The sequence below is a fragment of the Trachurus trachurus genome, assembly GCF_905171665.1.
Source record: "Trachurus trachurus genome assembly, chromosome: 22".
NCBI lineage: Eukaryota > Metazoa > Chordata > Actinopteri > Carangiformes > Carangidae > Trachurus > Trachurus trachurus.
The window spans coordinates 21270599-21292894 of NC_139907.1; the positions used below are offsets into that span (position 1 = coordinate 21270599).

General features: G+C 40.6%; 1 protein-coding gene across 3 annotated transcripts in view; it reads right to left on the reverse strand.

The window, feature by feature from the left end:
• ralgapa2 (Ral GTPase activating protein catalytic subunit alpha 2) overlaps positions 1 to 14102 on the reverse strand; it is a 90881-nt gene extending 76779 nt beyond the window's left edge. For all 3 annotated transcript variants that reach the window (XM_083998606.1, XM_083998605.1, XM_083998607.1), the window contains exon 1: positions 13884 to 14102. In XM_083998606.1, coding sequence (XP_083854732.1) covers positions 13884 to 13989 — 106 coding nt within the window. In that variant the 5' untranslated portion in view covers positions 13990 to 14102. The remainder of the gene's footprint in view (positions 1 to 13883) is intronic.
• Positions 14103 to 22296: the final 8194 nt, after the last annotated feature.

Consider the following 22296-nt stretch of genomic DNA (forward strand, 5'->3'; position numbering starts at 1 on the left):
TCAAAGTTCGGAGGTCTAAAATGTAACTAGGTGGTTCCAGTTCTGCCAAAACAGGCACAGAAATGCAGCCAGACACTGAAAACTTCAGGAATCTGATGATCTCTACATTTCAGCTGTACTTTCTCCACAACACATCCAGTGCTTGAACTCGACCTCTCAGAGAAAGCAACACTTCATTAAATGCTCCTCGCTCCTGGCATGAAGCTAATCACATCTGCTAAATTCACATTTAAGCACAAATGCTGACGCACATGAGTGCACACCCTCACACTCACATACACACACATACACACACATACACACACTGGACTTCAAGGAAAACTTTAATGACAAGTGTAATGATTGTCCTTGCAAAGGGTTGCAGTCTCACAGCCAGTAAAAAATGTGGATTCAGTAAATCTCCCCTCTGGCACGAACAGTAACAGCCAGCAGCACCAAAGGCTGAGGATACAGGCAAGGTCAGCGCGTCTGTGATGAAGTAAAACTACAGTTGTGGCGAATATTTTATCTATCCATTTATCTTTACAGAAACACTGACGACAGTGAGTTTTTCTTTATGCAGCATTTTATTCTACAACACTTTGATCAACTGTGGCTTCTTTAAATGTGCTCTTTAAATCAACTTGATTTAATTTGGTCTGATTCCCACCCAGTGTTGTTAGCTTTGGTTTCATCACTGAGCTGGCAGCATCAGCTAACCTAGATTGCTTGTCGTCGGTTTAGTTAGCTGGAATAATAAACTGCTCTGCTGTACCAAAACAACTCCTGGCTGAAAATCCCATGGGCTTTTATACTGGGAGAGGTGTAGTCAAGTGTGGAGAATGGACTAGAGCTTATATACAGACAAACACCTCCTAAAGATGGGGAGGGGAGGTACTTTACTATAAAATGTCACTTTAAAATCGCTTTTTTTTTTTTTTTTGTTGCTGTTTTTTTATGTACCGTCACAGCTGTTGCACAAATAAAAATGGCTTTTTTAAACTACACTACACAATTGCTGAGGATAGAAGTTGTGACCCAGACAAACACCAGAGGGCTTGGACTTGAAGGTGAAGGTGCTCCAGTCTTGGTCCACCACATGTTATAGTTTTTAACCACTGTTTGTTCTGTTGGGAGAGTTTCAGAGAAGCTCGGGAGTATAAGGCAGATAAGGACAGGATCAGAGTAAAACTAACTTTGGAAGGTGCTGGGGTTGTTGTAGGGCTGTGCGGTATACGCGGTATATGTGGTATATGCGGTAGACGGTAGAAAATTTGGCACACAGTAGAGATTTGCGCTCTACCGACCTATCGTCGATGACGTCATCGCACCTGCCTCAGAGACAGCGGAGCAGGAGAGCTTGTTAAAAAAAAAAAAAAAACGGTGCTACGTCCGTGATTTGGACTCGGTTCGGCTGTAAAGCCACAGTTGGTAAGTTGACGAAAGTTTTTGGTTTCCCTCATCAAACTCATCAAATACTAGCTAAAGGCTTTCCCATTCAAAGTCGCTCACAAAAGAAGCAAAGAATGGCTTTTTTCCATTACTTCTACAATTAGGCCATTAATGCACTTCCTACTGTCATTACAAGATTGGGAGATGTCTAATTGAACAAAAACAGTACTGCTTTATATCACACAGGTCTGCTCAGTGCCAATAATGTACTGTGTACATGAGGGTGAGAGGCAAAGGACAAAGAGGAAGTGTATAACAATTATGCAACTCTAATTTGAATATTGTTGGGTGCAGGAGAAGCTGACGAGGGGGTGAGTTAATTTCATGTCATGCTGCGTGTCACAGAGGCATCACTCCTCGTGCTCTCCAGCCTTCAGACTCACTGCACCGCTTCTCCTCATACCAGCTAGTGAAGCATTGCAGATGGCGAGAGAGGTCTTTAGAGGAGAAAAGACAATGAAAAAAAAGGAAAGATCACAGGATGACTGACATTGAGCAAGAGTCTCTGGTGGGGGTGCTGCTTACCATGTCAGAAAAATGCTGACGAGACACTGATCGGCCTGCCAGTGGTGAAGTCCAGACAAAGACTCTGCCATTCAAATTAGCAACAAACAGACTGTCCAGCCTGCACATATCAAACCACATGCGGGTCACTGATGGATGAAAATGTGAAAATGAGCTGTGGGTTAATATTGACATGATACAACTCCAGTTTTTTTCACACTCTATATGGTTTTGGTCTTACTGACTGACGGAGTTGAGCGAGTGATGGAGTTACACCACTGGGCCAGCCACGTGCTAAGGTTACGCCACTGACCAGCTGGCAAAGTGTTGGGAGTTTCCCTATTGGATGTTGCTCTTTCAACATGATTTAGCATGAACAAGCAGTGTCACCACTTAGTCACTTGTCCTCCGGAGGCTCAGATCTTTTGATAAAAACGTGCAGCATTTCACTGACAGCAATCAGTGACGATCATTGTCCTGCTGCTATCTACCCATCTACCTACCTACCTACCTACCTACCTCCCTACCTACTGTACCTACCTATGCCCGCAAGGTTGGGCTTTCCCTCTACAGACATACTACCTCTGGTGTCTGGTTCTGAAAAAAATGTGTAAATGTAAACAGCCCTATTGGTAAAGCAGTATTATGTGAGCACAGAGAGTAGGACTGAAGCAAATGAAACGGGCTGCAAATGCCCTGAGAGTAGGCAGAATGCAAATAGCCTCTAACACAAGCCATATTCTAGGATTAACCTGGTCTCGTGGTCACTTTGGCTGTAGACACTGTGAGCACTTACATCCAGTAAGAGCCTTCACTCAATGGCTTCACTAACTTCTCAGGTAACAGCATGTGGACATAAAGAGACAGAACCTGTTCTGCCAGTCCTGGGAATGCAGGGGGATGACACTGTATCCTCTGAGCTCAACAAGATAACTGTGTGTGTCCCTCTATTGACACCCCTCCATCTGCAAGACTCCCATCTCAAAAACAGGAAAACAGTGTTGGATGAGGAGCAGCTGTAGCGAGCCGGGGTCACACAGGGCTGTGAGGGTGGGAGAAAGTCCTGTGTCCTGAATGAACTGATGAGCTCAGCTGTTTGAAGAGCCAAAGTCAATGACAACACTCAGTGATCTGGTTCACACATAATAGCACTTCTTGTAGAAGAGTGGTGAAGAACTAATAAAAAGGGAAAAGAGAAGACCCAGCCTACAGTAAATTGTTTCTGCAAATGCTATTCCAGTTATTCTTCTTCCTGTTGAAAGACACAACTCATCTTGAGCCTATCAGCTGCCTACATGACAGTAAACTATTCTGCAAGGGGATCGTTAACCCTGCCTTTTTGTTAGATGATGAAAAACTGGATGAACCATGGCCTACAGTAGATGATGATGATGATCACATAATGATGCAGAGACCTGCAATCTTCTATAGTGGAATTAACAGACCAAACAGCCGTGGCAGGTCTGGGTTGTTCCCTATTGTGATACGTTTCCTGTTAACTGTCAGGGAAGGGCAGATGTTCCACCCCCATGTCAGAAGACCAGCTGGAAAATAATAATATGCAGTCAGAGCTGAAGACCATAATGTAATACTTTTTGGAAGGCATAAAAACACAGCGTCTTCTTAAAATGGTCTATAGGAGCAGATATTATCAGCTCACTGTCATTTTTCACAAATTGTCTGGGGGAAAATATCCCACTCAGATGTCAGTGCAAATACATGCTGTTATTTTTCCAAACCCTTGCAGGGTAAAGTAAACAGACATGGCTTCACCGAGGGGTCTCCCTGTGTCTCATTGAGGCTCCTGAGGCCAAAGTCAGAAAGGGGGACTGAACTGCTGAATCCATATGCACCATTACATAACACTACCAGGGCTCCAGACTAACATTTTTTACGAGGAGCACAGTGGCCCCTAACTTAAAATGTTAGGAGCACACACTGTAAATTGACCTGCAAAGCAAATATTCACATTTCTTTTTCATTCATGATCCTCACAAACATTGGCCTGCCACCTGTAATGACAGATTACAGATTCTTTGAGTTGCCACTTCCACATTTCACCAGTGTTAAAAAAAGACAAATTTACTGGTTGCACATGCGCAAGTAGATGAAAAATGTATTTGCACGTCTCGTATTTTAAGGGCCCCCATTTAGTAGCAGTCTGGATCCCTGACTACAGAATACTCTTAGTGCTCCACACAAAGGTAAACAAGGGGGAAAAATTAACAATTGTTGACTGCAGATACAAATGTATGACAACTTTGAGCTTCAGCTGCTACTTGCTATTCAAATGAATGATAGTGAATGATAGTTTGCCAGGCAAGCACAGAGAGTGTGCACAGCAGTGTGCACACTGGGCTTGTTAGTGAAAATGGGTGAAGGTCATCTAGTCAGCTGAATCCTATGGTATATTTACACAATCAAATCCAAACGTCAGGCTACTCTGCTCACAGCTCCCTGTTCAAACTCAATCAGCACACAACACTAATAATAAGAGCTCATGTTTAACGTTCGAAGGTCCATGTCAAACCATAGTTTAACCCTTTGGGCAATTTACAATGCATGCCATTTTACCACCTGAAGAGGAATCATTAATATGCAATGTTATACTCTGAAACATCTCTAATAAGGCCTGTGATCACACACTCATTTGCATTAGCTCTGGGCTAGCTAACACTGCAGGTGCACTATATTCTTGCCAAAAAGGAGAGAAAAGACTGATATGTTTCGTTTGGCAGTTTGCTCAGATCAGACACAGAGGACCCTTTAAGAGCCCCAGCAGAGGGATGCCTGGAGGGGGCCCACACGTAGTAGCAGAGACATGGGGGTGGTAGCTAAATTGGAAGCTGATGGATGCACCGTAGACGGTGCTTCCCCCCATAAATGATTATCTCCAAACAAAGGAAGGCCATGAAAAAATCAGAGGCTGTGTGAGGCTGGAATATATGAGATTTGGGAAAAAAAATGGAGAGGTGTTTTATTTAGGGATTTTTTTGTTGGCAGTGATCTGAGAATATGCATGACAGAGACCCAGAGAGCGCTCCCACTGCCCTATTAATCAATTATCGTTTCAAACATTAACACAGAAGTTCATATTAGCCTAAAGTTAAACCTACAGACTAGATACATTTCTTTCATATTTTGAAATCTTTCAAAATGGTGCTCAACTTATATACGTGTATGACGAAATTTGTTTTAAAAGTGGCATTGTATTTTGAAGTGGTGTTAATGTCACAAAGAAATATGTTACATATGGCACGACCCATTTTAAAAGCTCAGCACCAGAAAACAAGCTATTCATTTAGATTATCAAATCTTATCTTTGTTTCTGGCTGCTGATGGTAGTGTTAGCATCATAGCTACTACTATCTGCAAGAAACAGAGTCCCTGACGTCTCTCAATAGTCGAATAAACCCTGGTGGGCCATCACATTACTGTGCCAGTGTATTGTAAAACAATTCATGAAATCTGCCCCAGCGGATGCAGAGCTGACTGTCCCTGTCTGGTTGTGGCTCTCTCCATACAAAGTTCACTCTTGTTTTACCACAGTTTTTTATATATATATATAACTCCTTAACTCACTTTCTTTGCCTCCTCAAACAACAGGCCTGTTTCTCTTCTGCCAGATAGTTTCCACAGCTACTTAAATTATTCCACCGTCCTCCATTTTCACTACCTGGAGAAAGGCACCAGCCGCTAAGCACTACTCTTTTTGTTGTGCAGTGACAGGGGAACTTCAGCCTCCATTTTTTCCATGAAAGTTTGTGCCTAGTGGCAGAAAGATAGGGGAACCAACCAAGAGATGCTCAGGGTATCATCATACTACTGCTATCACATTGTGTAATCAATTTTAACTTCATAATATTATCATTATTGCCATTTTAAATGTATGAAATGTACATTGAATGTTACGTGTTGTTCATTGTCACATTTTAAAAACCAGTGGCCACAGAGAAGGCAAGAGAGGAGTGGTGTGGAGTCAGCACTTAGTGACCCATGGTTGGATGAGGAGGTTGATATTTGACTAGAGTGAACGGAGGTTAATCATAAATCAGTTACAACTAGCTGAGTGAGCCCGTCACATGATGCACTTTACAGTTACAATAGGTAGCAGGCGGTAGAGCCTCATTGAAGACCTTGATAACACGCTGCTGCTGGTTGAATGTCTGCTGTGTCAGTGTTTTTCCCTCTTCCTCTTTCCTCTATCTGTACCGAAGAGGCTCATCATCTCAGTGGGCTGGTTTGGCTTATGAAGCTTTCAGTTTGCAGGAACATTGTGGCCATTGTGGACAGTGGCCTGGGCAATTTTGATCAACCTATAGCTATAGTCAGGGGAAAATGTCAATAACTGTCATGGCCGTGTATCATCCTCTCTAACACACTAGGACAAGGCAACAGAGCAAAGCATGCTGCTGTCTCTTGAGTTGACAGAGGCGTACCAAGAAAACTATTGAAGGTATTTCTAAAATGTCAACAAGCATGTAACGGCTTTGAGATGAATAAATAATAATCATACTATTATAACAATTATCAAATGATTGATGTTGTGACTCAGGGATTAGTATAAAGCTGCATTAAAAAATCCAAGAGACATAATTCCTTTCCTGCAATCACAACACTTTTGATGCATATGATTTCATTACGATGCCACTGTGCCAAACACTGCATGAATGCCTCTCGACTTGCATTCAGTGTCTGGCTGTGCAACAGATTGGGGCCCTATAAGTCTACATAGAGCACAGTGTGAAACAGTCATGGTAGAGCGGACAAAGTCTGACCTTATCCCCATCCAACCTCACACATTAGAGCGTTGCCTACCCCGGCAGGGCTGGCACTAATGAGCTGCTAAACTGGCAAACTTTCACTCCCCTTCAGATTGCCTTTAAACTCTTATCTTTATCAGCACAGCAGTATTTTGTTCTCCTGTGAAGTGACTTTCTACTGCAGATGGTCTGGAAAGGGCTGGGAATTCTCAAAAAGAAGATGAATGCAAAACTATTTGGTTTGAGTATACAGGAAAGCAAGAGCAGCATTATCTCTCTTGTTCCCTGTTTTTCTTCCCTTCCAGCAAAAGGTAGAAAACGCCACAATTAACAATTTTAATGTCTGATCTAAAATAATACAAACATGCTATAGAAACTCAGGCCTGAAGCATTTTCCTATTTTATTAATAGCATGCTAAGTGCTAATTAAACACAAAAAAACACAAGTGGTTTCTTGGGTAAACAAGAAAACAAATGTATTTATAATGTTGTGTCAATGCTTTCATTTTCATCCACTTCATTTTTACAAAACTTCATGGCAGTTCCTCTTATTATTGCGATGGTCTTTCAACTTCAGCTGATCTCTCACATCTTTTACATGACAAATGCCATCACAACTCAGATGATATAACAGAGCACATTCAAGAAAGCTAAAGATCCTACCTTAAAATAAAATAATTTTGAAGTACATTTTTTAAATTGGCTTTTCATCAGCCAGCACCAGTCACTAGGGTTAACAACTTCAAATCTGCTCTTTACAACTGTGTAGAAATCTGCTAACCGTATAAGCCAAAGTTAAGTGTTTATTTTCCTTTTGTTTTAAAGCTGGAAATCCATAGCAGATTAGTGAGAGCTTGGGTATTTGGAAAGACAACATGAAATGTAAATCCACTTTGAGATCAAATCTTGTTAACAAACGCTGCTCCTGTTAACGACAAGTCTTGGGCTAGGTTCAGCTATAAACACAGCACAGGTACACAGTCTAACTAGACAAACTGGTTTTTCGTGTGCTGTTTAAAAATCACACGGATAATATCCACCGCAGAAAACAGAGCACTGGTGTTTCCTATTTCTAGCTCTACAGCAGGTCAGCAGCTAAAAGAAAAAAGCCTTTCATTCAGCACCATGTGATTTATATCATATTTGAAATTTGGGTTTTCAGGAAGCTCAGAGACACATGACGGGAATACCACAGACGGAAAACAGAAAAGCAAGATCAAGAGCACAACCAAAGCTGTGGATTAGAAATACAATACATCTAAGCGTTTAGCATTATGTTTATATCTAGAAGTCATGTATTATAACATGTACTGAAATAAGAACAAATTATCCTAAAACAAATAAATGTTAGTGCTGGCTGCAAAAACATATTAATAGTTAATGGGATTTATTTTTATTTCAAGTGCCAATTTCAAGCCAAAATAACCCACAACACACCCCTAACCTAACTTGAAAGACCTGCTAATGATTTGACAAATAACCATTATTTGTGGTATGAATGCACTGCAGCACCCACATCATACCAGTGAGAGCCCATCAAAACATTATAAGGTGCGGTGATCCAGTGCCAGTAACACTTACAAAGTGCAATAGGTAGCTGCCGGTCTGTTTTTATCATGGCATAGTTTGCAATGCTAATGACCCAGGGACAGCAGCACAGGACTTTTTTTTATGCAGCTAAGTGCTTATCTGGACACGGCCGCTAGTTTAGAAGCAGCCACAATCATTAACAGCAGGAACAGGAGTGGAGAGAAACTCAAGAAAATAAAAGAGTTAATTTCCCCCTTTTGTGCCTAATCAGTTCAGTAAATACGCTGGTTGATCTGACGCTGAAAAACAATTCAAACCTGGGAAAATGAGCCAAAAATGAAAACTGGAGCAATATACTCTGTTCAATCCAGCTATAACCAAGAAACAGTTGTTGTTGTTTTTTTTTTTTTACATCTGCTTCACAACATACTCGTTCCAACACACATCTGTTTTCTGATAAGTGCTGGCCGATAACTGGGTCTTGTTATATACAGTACAGTGCAGTGGATGCACCCAGCTCCTTCCTTAGCTCGTCTTTGTCCCACTGGCATCTGTATCTCCATGACCTTCCTCACAGAGATGTTTCTACTTTCTATAAAGCTGAAATGTGTACCTGTAGTTTTTGGCTGTTGGCCAAAAAAATGTTTTGCTGCATTCAACAACAACATATATCTAGCACTGGTAATGTGCACACGTTTAAAAACCTAACCTTCATGTGAACTGTGGTTTTGGATAATGAACAGAAAAAGGCTATAACAAAGGTTTAACAACACTTTCTCTGTATGTACCAGTAATGTGTTGGATTTGGTTAGCTATTTTCCTTCAAGAGAAATTCAAGCAATTAGATAAACAGTAAGGCAACCTGCCCTTGCTTTTTATACAAACTCAAATGTCCTATCTCAAGTAGAGCTTGACTGAATTGGCAGTCTGGTTTTACTGGCTTGCTGCAGATGGTGGTACTGGCGCATATGGTTTGGGACTGGAGGTTGAATTTAGTTATGGGGAGTAAACTGTACTGCAACATTAACAAATGAAAATCTGAATTTGGTACTTTATATTCTCTCTATTGTCTGAGCTAAACCCATGCAAACCCACATTACTCCATAATACAAGCTCTGCAGCTCTCAGGCTAACATGCTAAATGCTAGGACCATAATAACAGAAGCTATCGTAATGGGCAAGAACAGACTATGTCTCATAATGCTTCAAATGCAATATTATCTTTTTAATCACAGTTGTCTTATGCTGGCCAAGGGACTAAGTTAAATTAGCTTCTACGGATTTATTTTCACCTTGAGAGAGAAAAGTCTATTTGTGCTAATCGGCATCAAACAAGCTTTAATTAATCCACTTTGATTTACAGGACCAGTGTTTTGCCTTTTCCAGAACCACAACTTTAATCACAGTCTTCTTCTGGAGTGCTTCAAATCGTCTTGTGACTAGGTGGTTCATTTAATGAGGAACGTGAATCACAATCCAATACTCAACAATCACCACCCGGCAAGTCACTTGATTTTTTACAGTAGCCACAACTAGAAACCAGTGGACCTTTGTCCTCATCACAACAACAACAACAGTCAGTCCACTTCAGTGTGTGATAGCTTGTGAGGAAATATAACAAATAGCCTTAAAAAAAAAGTTCATAAAGCCCATTTATGACTCTTGACTGTGGTAGTTCTACATTAAACTACACAAGATGAAGGCCCTTAAGTGTTGATATCATGCCCACATGGCGTGGGATAAGAGATGAGAAGAGGCTGAAGTTATTCACAATTCTGACCTGAGTGTTTTACAAAAGAGGAGAATCAGAAGTCGAGTGATCTCAGCCTTTACTTCAGCCACACAGAGGACCTTCTTGAGAGCCCTTCCAGTGCTGGGCTCATTGTTTCCTCTGGTGCTTCACCTTGTGATTTCCTCTTATACCAGCAGCGCTTTCAGTTGACCCTGACCCCAGCAACACTTAGAGCTCGCACATGGAGAAAAGTAAGGTGTAATGACACTACATTTCATTTCTTCCAAAGAGGGTTGCAGATCTCCCTTAAAAAAAGCAATACCTTTGGCTGCAAAGAAAAACACACACACACACACACACACACACCTACACCCAAAAACAAATATACCTACTGTTATTGCTAACAACACTTGCACAAATTCATTGTTGTTCCCATACAGTTCACCAACAGGTTAAGTTGAGCTTGTTTACAGGAGTGGGAGACACCCAAAGCAACCAAAAAAAAAAACAACATTAGCTTTTTCTATTAGCTTTCTCTACTACTCATTTGTCCTTTAACCACTGAGCCTGCACTCAAGTCTTCACAATAGCAAAGCATATTTGATCTAGACGGTGAATCGCTGCAGCTGGTCTGCCAGTCTGACCTGCCTGGGGAGGGAGCAAGTGATGAGAAACATCTCCCTCAGGATTCAATAAGGTATTTCCCCAGACAAACTCCCGCGTACAGTCAACAGAGTGACAGATTTCCCACAATGCTGCTATAGCGTTTTAACCATCTTCTTCAGGTGTCATTCAGAAATCGCAGTCCTGTGCAACAGTGACTGGAGAGTGAGTAGAGAGAGAGAGTCGAGCATGGGAATGACGCCGAGCAGGAAAACAGTCAGAGAAACAGCAGAGTGTGCCTCCACTGAGAGAAGCAGTGAGTGATCAGGTGGTTTGTTGGGCTCCTGTAATTAACAACCTCAGCCAGATTCAGCCAGGCATGACCAGCAAATTAACATGCAGCAGCTTTCACACTCTATCCCACAGATCTGCCCAGTGAGCAGAAAACCAATACAGAGCCATTCTCAAAATAGCCCAGACCACAGATTGTCCTTTCAACTACAATACAGCCGATACTATAACTGGATTCAACAGTTTTCTGATCCTGGTACTCCAAAGCCATAGAAACAGTAAGACACAACTTATGGGTAACACTTTATAATAAGTCGACACTATTAAGGATTAGTTAAGCATTAATAAATACTGAATTCTTCATTTATAATGCATGAATACTCATTAGTATGTAGTTTATAAATACAGTTAGTGCTTATCAATGATAAGTAAAACATTTATGTGTTTAGAAACTACATACTAATGAGTATTCATGCGTTATAAATGATGAATTCAGTATCTACTGCTTAACTCTTGCATAATAGTGTGTACTTATTATAAAGTGTTACCGACTTATTCAAATCAAAATTATTTTAAAAAGTCTAAAGGTAAAGGTTAAACAACTGCCAACTTTAACTTTTTCCAACTTCTGTTTATAAATTCTAAATTCTTAACATCATTACTGCCCTTAATGGTATTATTCATTTAAAAACATTAAAGATGCAAGTTAAATGGTCCACCATCTGGTTATTTAGAAAAATTCCTTTGGTCATGGACTATTACAGTTATGTTTGATGTTAGGACTGCTGACATTTTACAATCATCATGAGGGTATTAAGCCCAGCAGCCTAATTTTTCATCCTTCTGCTAATATTACAAAAAAAAGACAAAACACTGGGCAATGAAAGGAGGCCAATTCTATTCCCAAGTCCCTGTCCTGTCCCCCTCAGCACCTCATCCTTCATCACTGTTTCCTGTCCACACAGGAACCAGCAGCACCAGGAGGAAATCCTTCCTTAGCTGAAAGCATGGTAAAATCTGGGGCGTTGGGGGACATCAACATGTTGGCCCGACTATCAGCTACTAGACAAACAGACTAACCTTATCTTTAACTGCACATGAGGGAAAGAAAAACACAGAGGACGTGCAGAGCTCTTTGTTGACCTCCACTTTGGTTGTACTAGTCTTGACATTGAAGGTGTGCAATGACAGCAGAAGGATCTAACCATACATTATCTTACAACAGTTACACACAGGTTTTAAACACTACCAGCGAAGCCGATACTGGTTGTCACAGTTGTGCTGCTCCATAAGAAATCAATACAACAGCAAACATACCACAATGAAAAGGTTACAGGGCTGGTGTGCATCAGTCAAACAAACAGTTTCAACCATAAACATCTCACATGGCCCTTGTTTTCAGAGAGATTCTTCTTCTCCACTTGCCTGCTACTGCAGACATGACTTTACTGGACAGCTATATTGATGAATGCAGGTTAAATGTTATGACATTTTTTACAAATTATGTCATTGTAAATCATGTTTTTGAATATCATGGTGAATATCATTAAATATTAAGCTGATTATAATGGAATACTTTAATCAAAAATGTTTTCCTCTTCAAAGCTTTCAGATTGTGTTTACTTAAAAACAAACAAAAAACATAGCAGTTATTGATTCTCTCTAGCTCTTCTAAGACTGAGTATAACTGTGTAAGGATGACTATATGATGAGGTGGTTAGATTATATATTAACCTGCACTACTAGACATTCATCCAAGACACAACCACAGAGCAATGCCTGAGTGTAGGTGACCTACTAAAGCACATGATATTAAATGTTGCACTTTTAATGAATCTATTACAGTTTTCAAACTGACAATTCCCTCTTCACAACTTTCTTCCTCTCCAAACTATCCCAGAGTACACACTGACCCCATTTTCTTGGTGATGCACCAGTGTTACACACTGTATTCCACAGACCTCAATAATATGAAGGTCATCTTAGTAGTAACAGAATGAACCTACCCTGATGGGAGGGGGCATAAATATATATGCACATATAAAACCTAACAGTGCTTTTGCTATTGAGAACCCAATACTTGTCTGCATTGTTTGGATTGTTTATGCTCATAATTTATGCCTACTTTGTTTCAGGAAGACAGAATGGACATTAACTATTTAAGTGGCATGTCATGTGTTCTCTGCCTGAATGTTTTGCAAAGTGAAATAATCATTTAGACCCACAGGGACAGAAAAATTCAGAGCACTGATGAGTGATCAATGAACAAAACTTCAAAAGAGGATTGGAAATACATGCATCATGCATGATACAAAACTAATGTGCAGCAGATGCCAGGTTACTGCAGAGTAAATCCATGTCTCTTGTTGTTGTCATTGTGAGGGACAACAACAGTCCTACAACTGCCATTAATACTGCACTTCCTTATTCAATGAAAGACGCAAAGAACTGCACCTAAATGGTAGATAAACATTTATTTTCACAACTTCATCATCAAATAGCCCTTGTGTAAAGTGTCTTACAGCAGCCAGCAAGCTGTCAGGAGGTAAGCCCTATTCCCACTTCACCCTTCAGTGTGTAAACGGTGACTTGTGTTTGTGCTTCTCATTGTGCAGCTACCGAGCTTCAAGTGTTGGGTTTTTAAAACGACTCATTATGACACAGGTCTAAATGACAACAAAGGTTGTTCTGCAGCATCAGTTAGCATCTGCTGGCTAGTTAGCCGCGAGGAAGCTAGCACCCATTAGCTAGCATCCTACCATGCCTTATGACAGAGTCGCTTCTTACTGTTATCACAACGTCAAAAAAAAAAATTCAATGAACACAGGTGGTGAGCAGCAAACAGGTCATTTTAGCCACACCGGGTGACTTTGTGCTGCCTGTCAGCGAGCTCGCACCGGTCGCCGCTGTGACAGCCAGCCAGCCGGCTAACACAGACGGCTTGGTGCCTGGTGCCAGTTAGCTAGCTCGACTAGCTTAAGCCTCGGCGATGCACCATCATCAAAAAGCCCCGGTGACATTTCACTCACCTAACAGCGCCCGGAGGTGTTTGAGCCGGGTCAGCACATCCTTCTTTGGGTCCAGAACTTTCTGTGTAGATTTCTTGACGTCTCCATGCCCCCTTCGAGTGAACATACCGCTGTAAAATTGCGACCGTGGAAGCCGAAATCACCTGTGTTTCACCATACACCAAGCCTCCAGTGTGACTGTCACTTTCCTCACCGCCGCTCTGTGCTTGCTCGGTAAACATTCATCCGACGGCCGCTGGTGTCCTGTTTTTTTTTTTTTTTTTGTGGGTGTGTAAACACGGAAGCGCTGCCTGACAGGAGAGGAGTGGTCACATCAGATGAATACGCCTCCTTGTTTATAACCACTCCACCTTCTTTCTTCCATTCGTGTTACCCTCTTGCATTTCTTTGAATTATTTCACCTTTCAACACACTTTACTTCTATTTCCTGGTTTAAGGTCAAGCTATTTAATTGTACTCAGGCGTGTTTCTCCTCGAACTCCCTCACTTTTTGAAGAAAGACTAGCTTCTGTGCAATGTGCAGTCAAACACCAGTTAACTTCAGAGTAGAAACTGGCACCCGGCTTCAGTCAACAAACGGATTTAAAGATTCGTCTTTCTTTGATACATCACAGGTCTGATAAACAGAGGTAAGAGTCTGGTTGATATAGTAGCTCCGAAGCGCCCTCTGGTGTTTAAAAAAGCAAGACATCACCGCACCACTGCACCACTGATTAATCTGCTGATTATTTCCTCAAATATCTCCACAATATGATAGGAACTCAAGCAAATATTCAGATTGGAGTGGCTGGACTTTTTTCAATTGATTTCACCTGGTGCATGGGTTAATTATATCAAATAATAAATAAATATGAAGAGAATCGAAATGAAGTGCAAAGACCAACATACTGTAGTAGACTCACGATCATTTATGTGAGGCATTTTAAATTAATGCATGTTTTAACACACTTAAATTAAATCCGCTAATGTATGCTGTACAGCAATGTTGGGTTTCATAAATGAATATATTTATATGACAAATACAATGTGTGCATAATATTTATTTATTTGTCTATTACTACTATTACTAGAAGATGACCATAAACAGACCACTTCTCTCATGAAAAGAACATGTGTAATTTATAACATCATGATCTGTATAAAGACTTGCAAATGTCACCAACTGTACATGTTTTTAAAAAGAGATTTAGGAGGCAACCAGTTGGACTATACTGAAATATGATTTAATGCTGTAATCATTCGCTCTGCCTATATGTTGTTGTTGTTTTTTTTTTTTTTTGGGGGGGGGGGGGGGGGGGCTGTGGACTAATGTGCTGGTCTAGTAAACCCATACTGTGTGAGAGTGTGGGTGAGGTTCGGGTGTCCCGTTTCACATGTAAAATGTAATGTAGCCTACTTGCTTCTTCTTTTATTACATAATGTGAATAAATTGATTGAATTTAATTGCATTGAATCAACGATGGCTGCATTCCATTTAGGAGCATTGGTAGCCTGCCCTACTTGACTAGTGTACTGATGCAAGTTCAGTGATATAGCTGACTGGGACACAATTTATAGTAGAGAATAGATGTTAATATTGTTGAGTATGCTTATGCTTCTCCTACCTGAGACATACAGTATGTATGGGGTGAAAGTGTCTGTTAGTAAAAAAAAAAAGGTTTATTAAATGCAGGTGTGAGTTCTAGCTGAAACAACAATGACGTGTCTTGTCGGCAAAGCCTGTATTTAAAAAAAGGTCTATGTATACTGACTAATTACCATTGGTACAGTGTAATTATTGATGAACCAGGGAAGCTAACTTTCTGATAAAAGAGACTTGTATTTTTTTTTAAATATTTACACCATGTGGTGGTGACAGTAACAGAGAGATAAAAGATACAACAGTTTCATTGCTCATTCAAGCCACTGCCACTTGACACTTTAAACAGTTTTTTTTAAATGTAAGAATACAAGGGAATCTTTAAGTAGAAGAGCTCTCATACAGTTATAGTAAATTTAGGATTATGCTAAATGAAATGGAGTTTGGTGTGCTCATGACATTAATGGATTTTCCAAATAATTTGTTCTACTTGGTTGTGCAGACAGCAAATTCCATCTTGGAAATGAAAAAAAAAGTGTTTATGTTCTGAGATGAATCTTAAGTCTAAAGAAATTGGATGCATCCGTTAATCAACTCCAATAAATTGACATTACGTGCAATCTCACATTTTCGCTCGTCTGAACCTATCTGTCTTATGTTGGAGGCAATTAATTTTGAGGCCGAGCTGGGAAAATGATTTTATTTATACATTGTAGACACATCTCATATAAGAAAGAGCTTAGACTGTGGAGTTAAAATGGAGTGGGAAATCTTTCCAGACTTAGATAATGTCTACTTTTACAAAGAAATCCATTACTATCTGTGCCTCTGTCCATCATTATGAGATGTGACATTATCTAATATTGCATTTTTGTAAAGAGAAATCTCCACTAAACAAATATTCACATTGGCTCTTTATTGTTCTCACATAAACAACAAATCACGCTGTCTTCCAGGATGACCATGTTTACCAGAAGATGGCGCCTAAACCATTGGTGTGGTGTTATAAGTGATTCATGCATACCACTACAGACTACACAGTGTTTCGAGTTGCTTTCATGAATAGAAAGTGAATACGCTCTATATAAAGCCGGCACATTTTGGTATATCAGTGCATAGTGAGGGATCACATGGAGGAGACACTATAATGAAAGAGAATGGTTGGAAAGTCTCATAAAGAATATGTTTTTGTTTTAATGGCTCAAATCTCAAAGCGAAATCAAGGCATACATAAGAATTTTAATTTGAGTTTAGAGGTTAACTGTGACTAAGCTTACAGGCTCAAGAGGACAAGACTATTTTATTTCATCAACCACCCCCACACGCTGAGAACCGACGTTGCTGATGTTGTGAGAGTGGTTGTCTCTCTTTCTAAAGGTTCTCCATAATGGATGTCTTGAATGATACGAGAGGAAACAGAGGGTAGTGAGAGCGGAGGCCAAAGAAGAGGAGTAAAAAGAGGAGTGAAATCAGCCTTTGCCCTGCAGTTTGGTATGACACTCATTATCTGAAGTGGGCCATTCTGAGAAAGGAGGAGGTTGCCTGTCACAACAGATGTTGATTACACAAAACAGGGTAGTTTGGAAGGATGCGTGAATAAAACAAGGCCACACACACACACACACATACACACGCACGCGCACACACACACACAAGGTTATTGTTGGTGCTTTGTCATCAGTCTTAATTGATTGTAATCACCATTCCTTGTTGGCAAACCTCCCCTGTTCTTAAAGTGCAGGTTATTGCTCATTATCTTAGATGGCACGGACCTACGATAGTCTATCAAGAATAACAATGGGACTGAATGTTTTCTTCCCACTCTAATCCTGCACCTGGATGTATTTCGGGTCCATCTCATTTTTTTTAATGATATACCATAAGATAAAACCATTCAACTTTATGGTCTGCCATAGAGCCCTGCACTGCATTCTTGAAGATAGTTCAGCAATGATTTAGACAATTAGGATCCCAACTGTGACATTATTTTTAAATGATATCATGTATTTCAAAATGTGATTTCCAGAGTTTAAACAATCATTGTTTATCATTTTTTATACAGGCCTGGAATTGCCAAGTCTAAGGCCCTGGCAGTGAAATGAAGGCCTCATCATGACCAAATGGTGGCACTGTAGCCCTACAAATGGAGACCAGCCTTCTCATGGCCAGGATGTCGGACTGATTCCAATCCAAGGTTTGAAAAGCACTTGTCTGCTCTAAATTGTTCTTATAAAGAGCTTGGAAATACTTGACTTTTCTCCTTATGTGGTTATGGATTTCCTTTTTGTACAATTAAGTGCCATTAAAAGCTAATGTATCCTGTTAAACCACATTAAGGTGTTGGGGTGGACAGTGGCACAGTTACCCATCCACATATTGTGAATAGGAGCCAACTCCGGGAGCATTTTTTGAAATCTATATTAGACCATTCAGAAACTTTCAGGATGAAAAGGATCAAAAGGGAAATGTCCATGGGGCTGCTGATTTTCAAGCCGCAAGACCACCCACAGCTGCTTGATGGAGACGAGCTACGGAGAAATGAAATAATGAAACAAAACCAATCAGTGTTTGAATCAGACTGGCTCATTGATGTATAGTATCTAATATGAACACCTTTTGGATTTAAATTTTTTCTTTTTAAATCTTTTATTTTATATTTTACTATTTATGGATGTGTTAGAACCTATGAAATACAATATTCTATTAGATTCATTTAATAAATGAATCTGCCTTTTACCACTGGTATATTATAATATTAAGTATTATATTAGAAACCTAGACCTTGATGCAATTTGTTAACAGCAGGTTCCACAAATAAGGCACAAACAAAAGCTTGTGGCTCCCACCAGGGGTCGTCATGGTGCCCTTGGCCACCAAGGTTATCTCTCAGTTAACAAGTTCAAAGCATAATATCCCCAATTGTGCTGTTTGTTTCTTTTACTTTGAAATTCTAAAAAATATCAACACATTTCTAAATAACAAAATGAGAAATATTTTGTGTCTATACAGTGAATTATTCACAACGTATTTTTTTTGCAACAGAAGAAATATGAAATTCTGTATAATGATATAAGCAATTTCTCGGTCTAGTGTTTGTAATGCACACTGTAGTTTGGAGCACATTTCCATAGAGGTTAATGAGGGGGCACTCTGAAGTAATTAAAACAAGAGCATTATAAGGCAGCAGTTTCACATAAGGTACTCACAGCAACATACCCCATACTTAATTAAAACTCTTTGCTGACAGCATTTTGTATCTTCTCAGGTAATCTGCTGTGAAATTAATAAGGAGGGAGAATTAAATGACTAATGTTGGCAAAGAAAGGCTATTTTCCTTCCTGCCGTATAGATGACAGGGGTCTCTATCTGGAACGCATGATCCTTATTGCGCTGAAAAACACTTCTTCGGGTTCTCTCAGTAATCTGATTCCAATTTCACTTGTGGTGTGACACTGTAGCGACAAGGCAGGGGGACGTTTAATTGAAATGTCCATGCTTTTAATTGGATTCTGTTAAGATGTGAAATTACCTTCTGAATTACAGTCTTGTACCTTTAAATGCTGATACAGAATGGTTTCCAGCGGTGATCAGTTAAGGAGCAGAAATAATGTGTGAATTTAAAGGCGAACTGTTCAGTCTGGGACCTTGCATTTCAAAGACAGACATTTATATGGTGAACTGAATTGTTGTTTTTAACAAGGTAGGGCTTGAGAGACTCTTGTAGAACCAGACGTGTTTCCAGACATCTCTTAACAATTCTGCCGAGATTTCTTTATCGAGCAATTTACAGTCATAGTATACGCCGCTCTTTATCATGATTCTGTATTTAGACCCACAAATGTGGATTAACAATAATACAATTGCTGCCAGATATCCATTGCAAGGCAAGTGAACCTGGCATTCATGATATCATACTTAAGCTGAAGGTGTTAGCATCAGACTCTGACATGTTCAGGTAATGTGTGGGTGGTAAGCAGCAAAGCTTCCTTCACCTCCTTTAGGGTTGTGCTCTCCCAACCTCCTACATTGAGATTTGTGAATTTTCCCATTCTAGGGCCCATGTCAGCCTGCTGTGGCTGCGCAAAACATCCCTGCTCTCCCACTGCTGCCTCCTCCACCCACATCCATGACCCCTTCTGATAAGCTTGGAGTTCATCCCTTTCACTGATTAGTTTGCTGGCAGATTGAATGCCCATGTCTACAGCCCTGTGTCACCCGGGCTGGCGCTACCTGTGTGTGGTTGGATCAGCAGGTGGCTGGCACACTGGCCAGCGTGATACTGAAACCATTATTTATACATAACAGTTCTCTGGGTGTTCAGCAAAGCCAAGTTTCCCACCTCAGAGAGAATGAATGGGGGACAGACAGCATCCTCGGCTATTTTCTAATTCCAGAAATCTAGATTACACCCCTTTATATACTAGATATGTACTGTTTTGGAATTACTTGCCAAAATGCAAATCTAGGATTCTTATTCTGTGGAAGTGAGGATCCTGAAAATGTGAGGTCATTAGTGACTTCTCAGCCAAAAATCGCCCCTCTTTAGTATACTGTGTGTGTATCGTTTGCGTGAATTCATGTGTTTGTCTGTTTACCGTGCCACCGCTGGCCCGAAGTTGGAGCCACAGGAGTGTGAAATAACAAGCACAAGAGGGATTTCACGCCTTTACAGAGCTGAAAAGATATATTTTTGTCAGAAAAACTGAGTCCATTTCCATCCCCGACAAACTTTGTTTACTTGCCACTACTCACAGACTACCTATTTCCCAACCATACAATTAAATGGCATCATTATATATGGGTTCCCACGGGTATGGTGTGTCCAGGTTTGCTTATGCTTACAACCCTAGCCTGTTTTATCGCTGTTATCAATGGCACACTGTGCATCATTAGAAAAAGACAAACAGCGCAGTTTCTTTTTGGGGGGCAGACGCGCTGACAGGAAATCAATGCTCAGTTTCCCATGAGCACCTAATTAGGTGGACACTTGTGCACTGTTGAAACACGGGCCAGATCTCTTTGTCTGCTGAGTCGATCAGGTGAAATGCGTGAGAGACACCTTCAGAGCTGATAAAGTGTCAGAGAGGTGAGGAGTAAACACATAAGTGACACTTATGGTCTAGCACGTCCAACACCCACTATATGCTTTGGCAGACTTGATGTGAACTTTATCGTTCATGTCACTGAAGCGTTTCACACTGGCTGCAATATGTGCTTCTCAGGTCAGCCTTCCCTATCTAAGACATACTTCTGATGATATTTATAATACATATGAGCACATGTAATGATATAATGCTGAGAAATAGTAAAGATTTCTCTAAGGCTGAGATTTCATTCCGTTGGCTATCACAGAGGGTCAGGAAACAAGTGCTGCATGTGAATTTGTAACTTGAGTGCCATGCAGAAGGCAGTTTTCTAAAATGGCTTTGGCTCAATTGGTGTCTCTCTGGAATTTCTAAGCATTCAATAAAAAAGGGAAGAGGTGGGTGAAAAAAAAAATTTAAATGTCCAATCCTATTCTATAACCCGGTAGAGTGACACTTGCGAATTTCCGCTATGGACAAGGTGGCAGTACAAACGCAGATAGACGAAGGGGAATAAAAGGGCCTTCTCATGACAAACTTTCTGGAAATGTCAGCCTTTCATGCTGTTGAGAAGACCTATTTCATATCTATTACAGCAGGCATTCTGTGTCCGATATTTCAGATTTCAGTCCTCCCCGCACTGCAAATCCTCTGCCAATCTTCCACCCTTAAGAATCTCTGCCAGCCCCGATGCATTATTCCCCCTACCTCCTCTCTCCCTCTTTTGATGTGACAGAACAAACCGCGACCTATTAGGATTAAGGCTTTGAAAAGATCTTTGAAGCCGCTCAAGGTTCCTTTAAACTGGGGAATGACAATATGAGCTGTGTGGCAGCAGATGCTGAATGGAGTGATTGCTAGTCCTCCTCAGCGAGGTCTGCTGTCACACAACGCACAGCCATACAAACACACGCGTGCGCATCTGTTCGCGCACACATGCACGCGTGGGTTGGCGCGCGCACACACAACTTGCAGCATCCACCCTTTACCCAAAGCACTGCAGTTGTCTTTTACAGTACATGTATTGTGCTCACAAATGCAGATTTGGTTCAGCACTCCTTCCTTCCCTCTTCTGTTTTTTCTTCTTTTCTTTTCTTTTTTTTTTGCAATGTTTTGCTATGAATTGTCAGGGTTGAGTTTGGCTCTGAGCCTTAGCTATATCTGAACTGCTGCCCAGGGTGAAAACAAACATTACAATACCTCACATTTTCTCCCCCTTTAATGATCTGTTTCTGTTTAGGACACAGCCATGTCAAAAGCATCATCAGAGGCAGGCTGCGGTAATGTGAAGGACGGGGGTAAACACGAAAGATGTGGGCTGCTGGAAACTGACATGAAAGAGAGAAGTCATAACCCACTTGTCTGTGCTAACGATGTTTGTATGAGTGCATGCGAATGAGAGTTTTGTGTCTCTTTAAAATATAATGGCGTGCTGTGGGAGCAGTTTATCTGGCTGAAAATTAAAGGAGTTCAAGGTGTCTCACTTTTCAGCGCAAAGATTCTCAAAAGCACAGAAGAATTTTTCATGTTATCTGTGGTTTTTTTTTCCTGCGATACCTCAACACTGACAGAGCATCTGATGATGCTAGAAGGATGGAACGCTAAGGAGAGCAAATTAAGTAAAAATGACATCCTGAATGCTACCTATACACCTCACTTCAGTCACACAGACATGGCAGAGTGCAAATACCATTGCCATGCATCTCCCTCAATCAAAAAAGAATTTAGCTTTCTTTTATCTAATCACTCC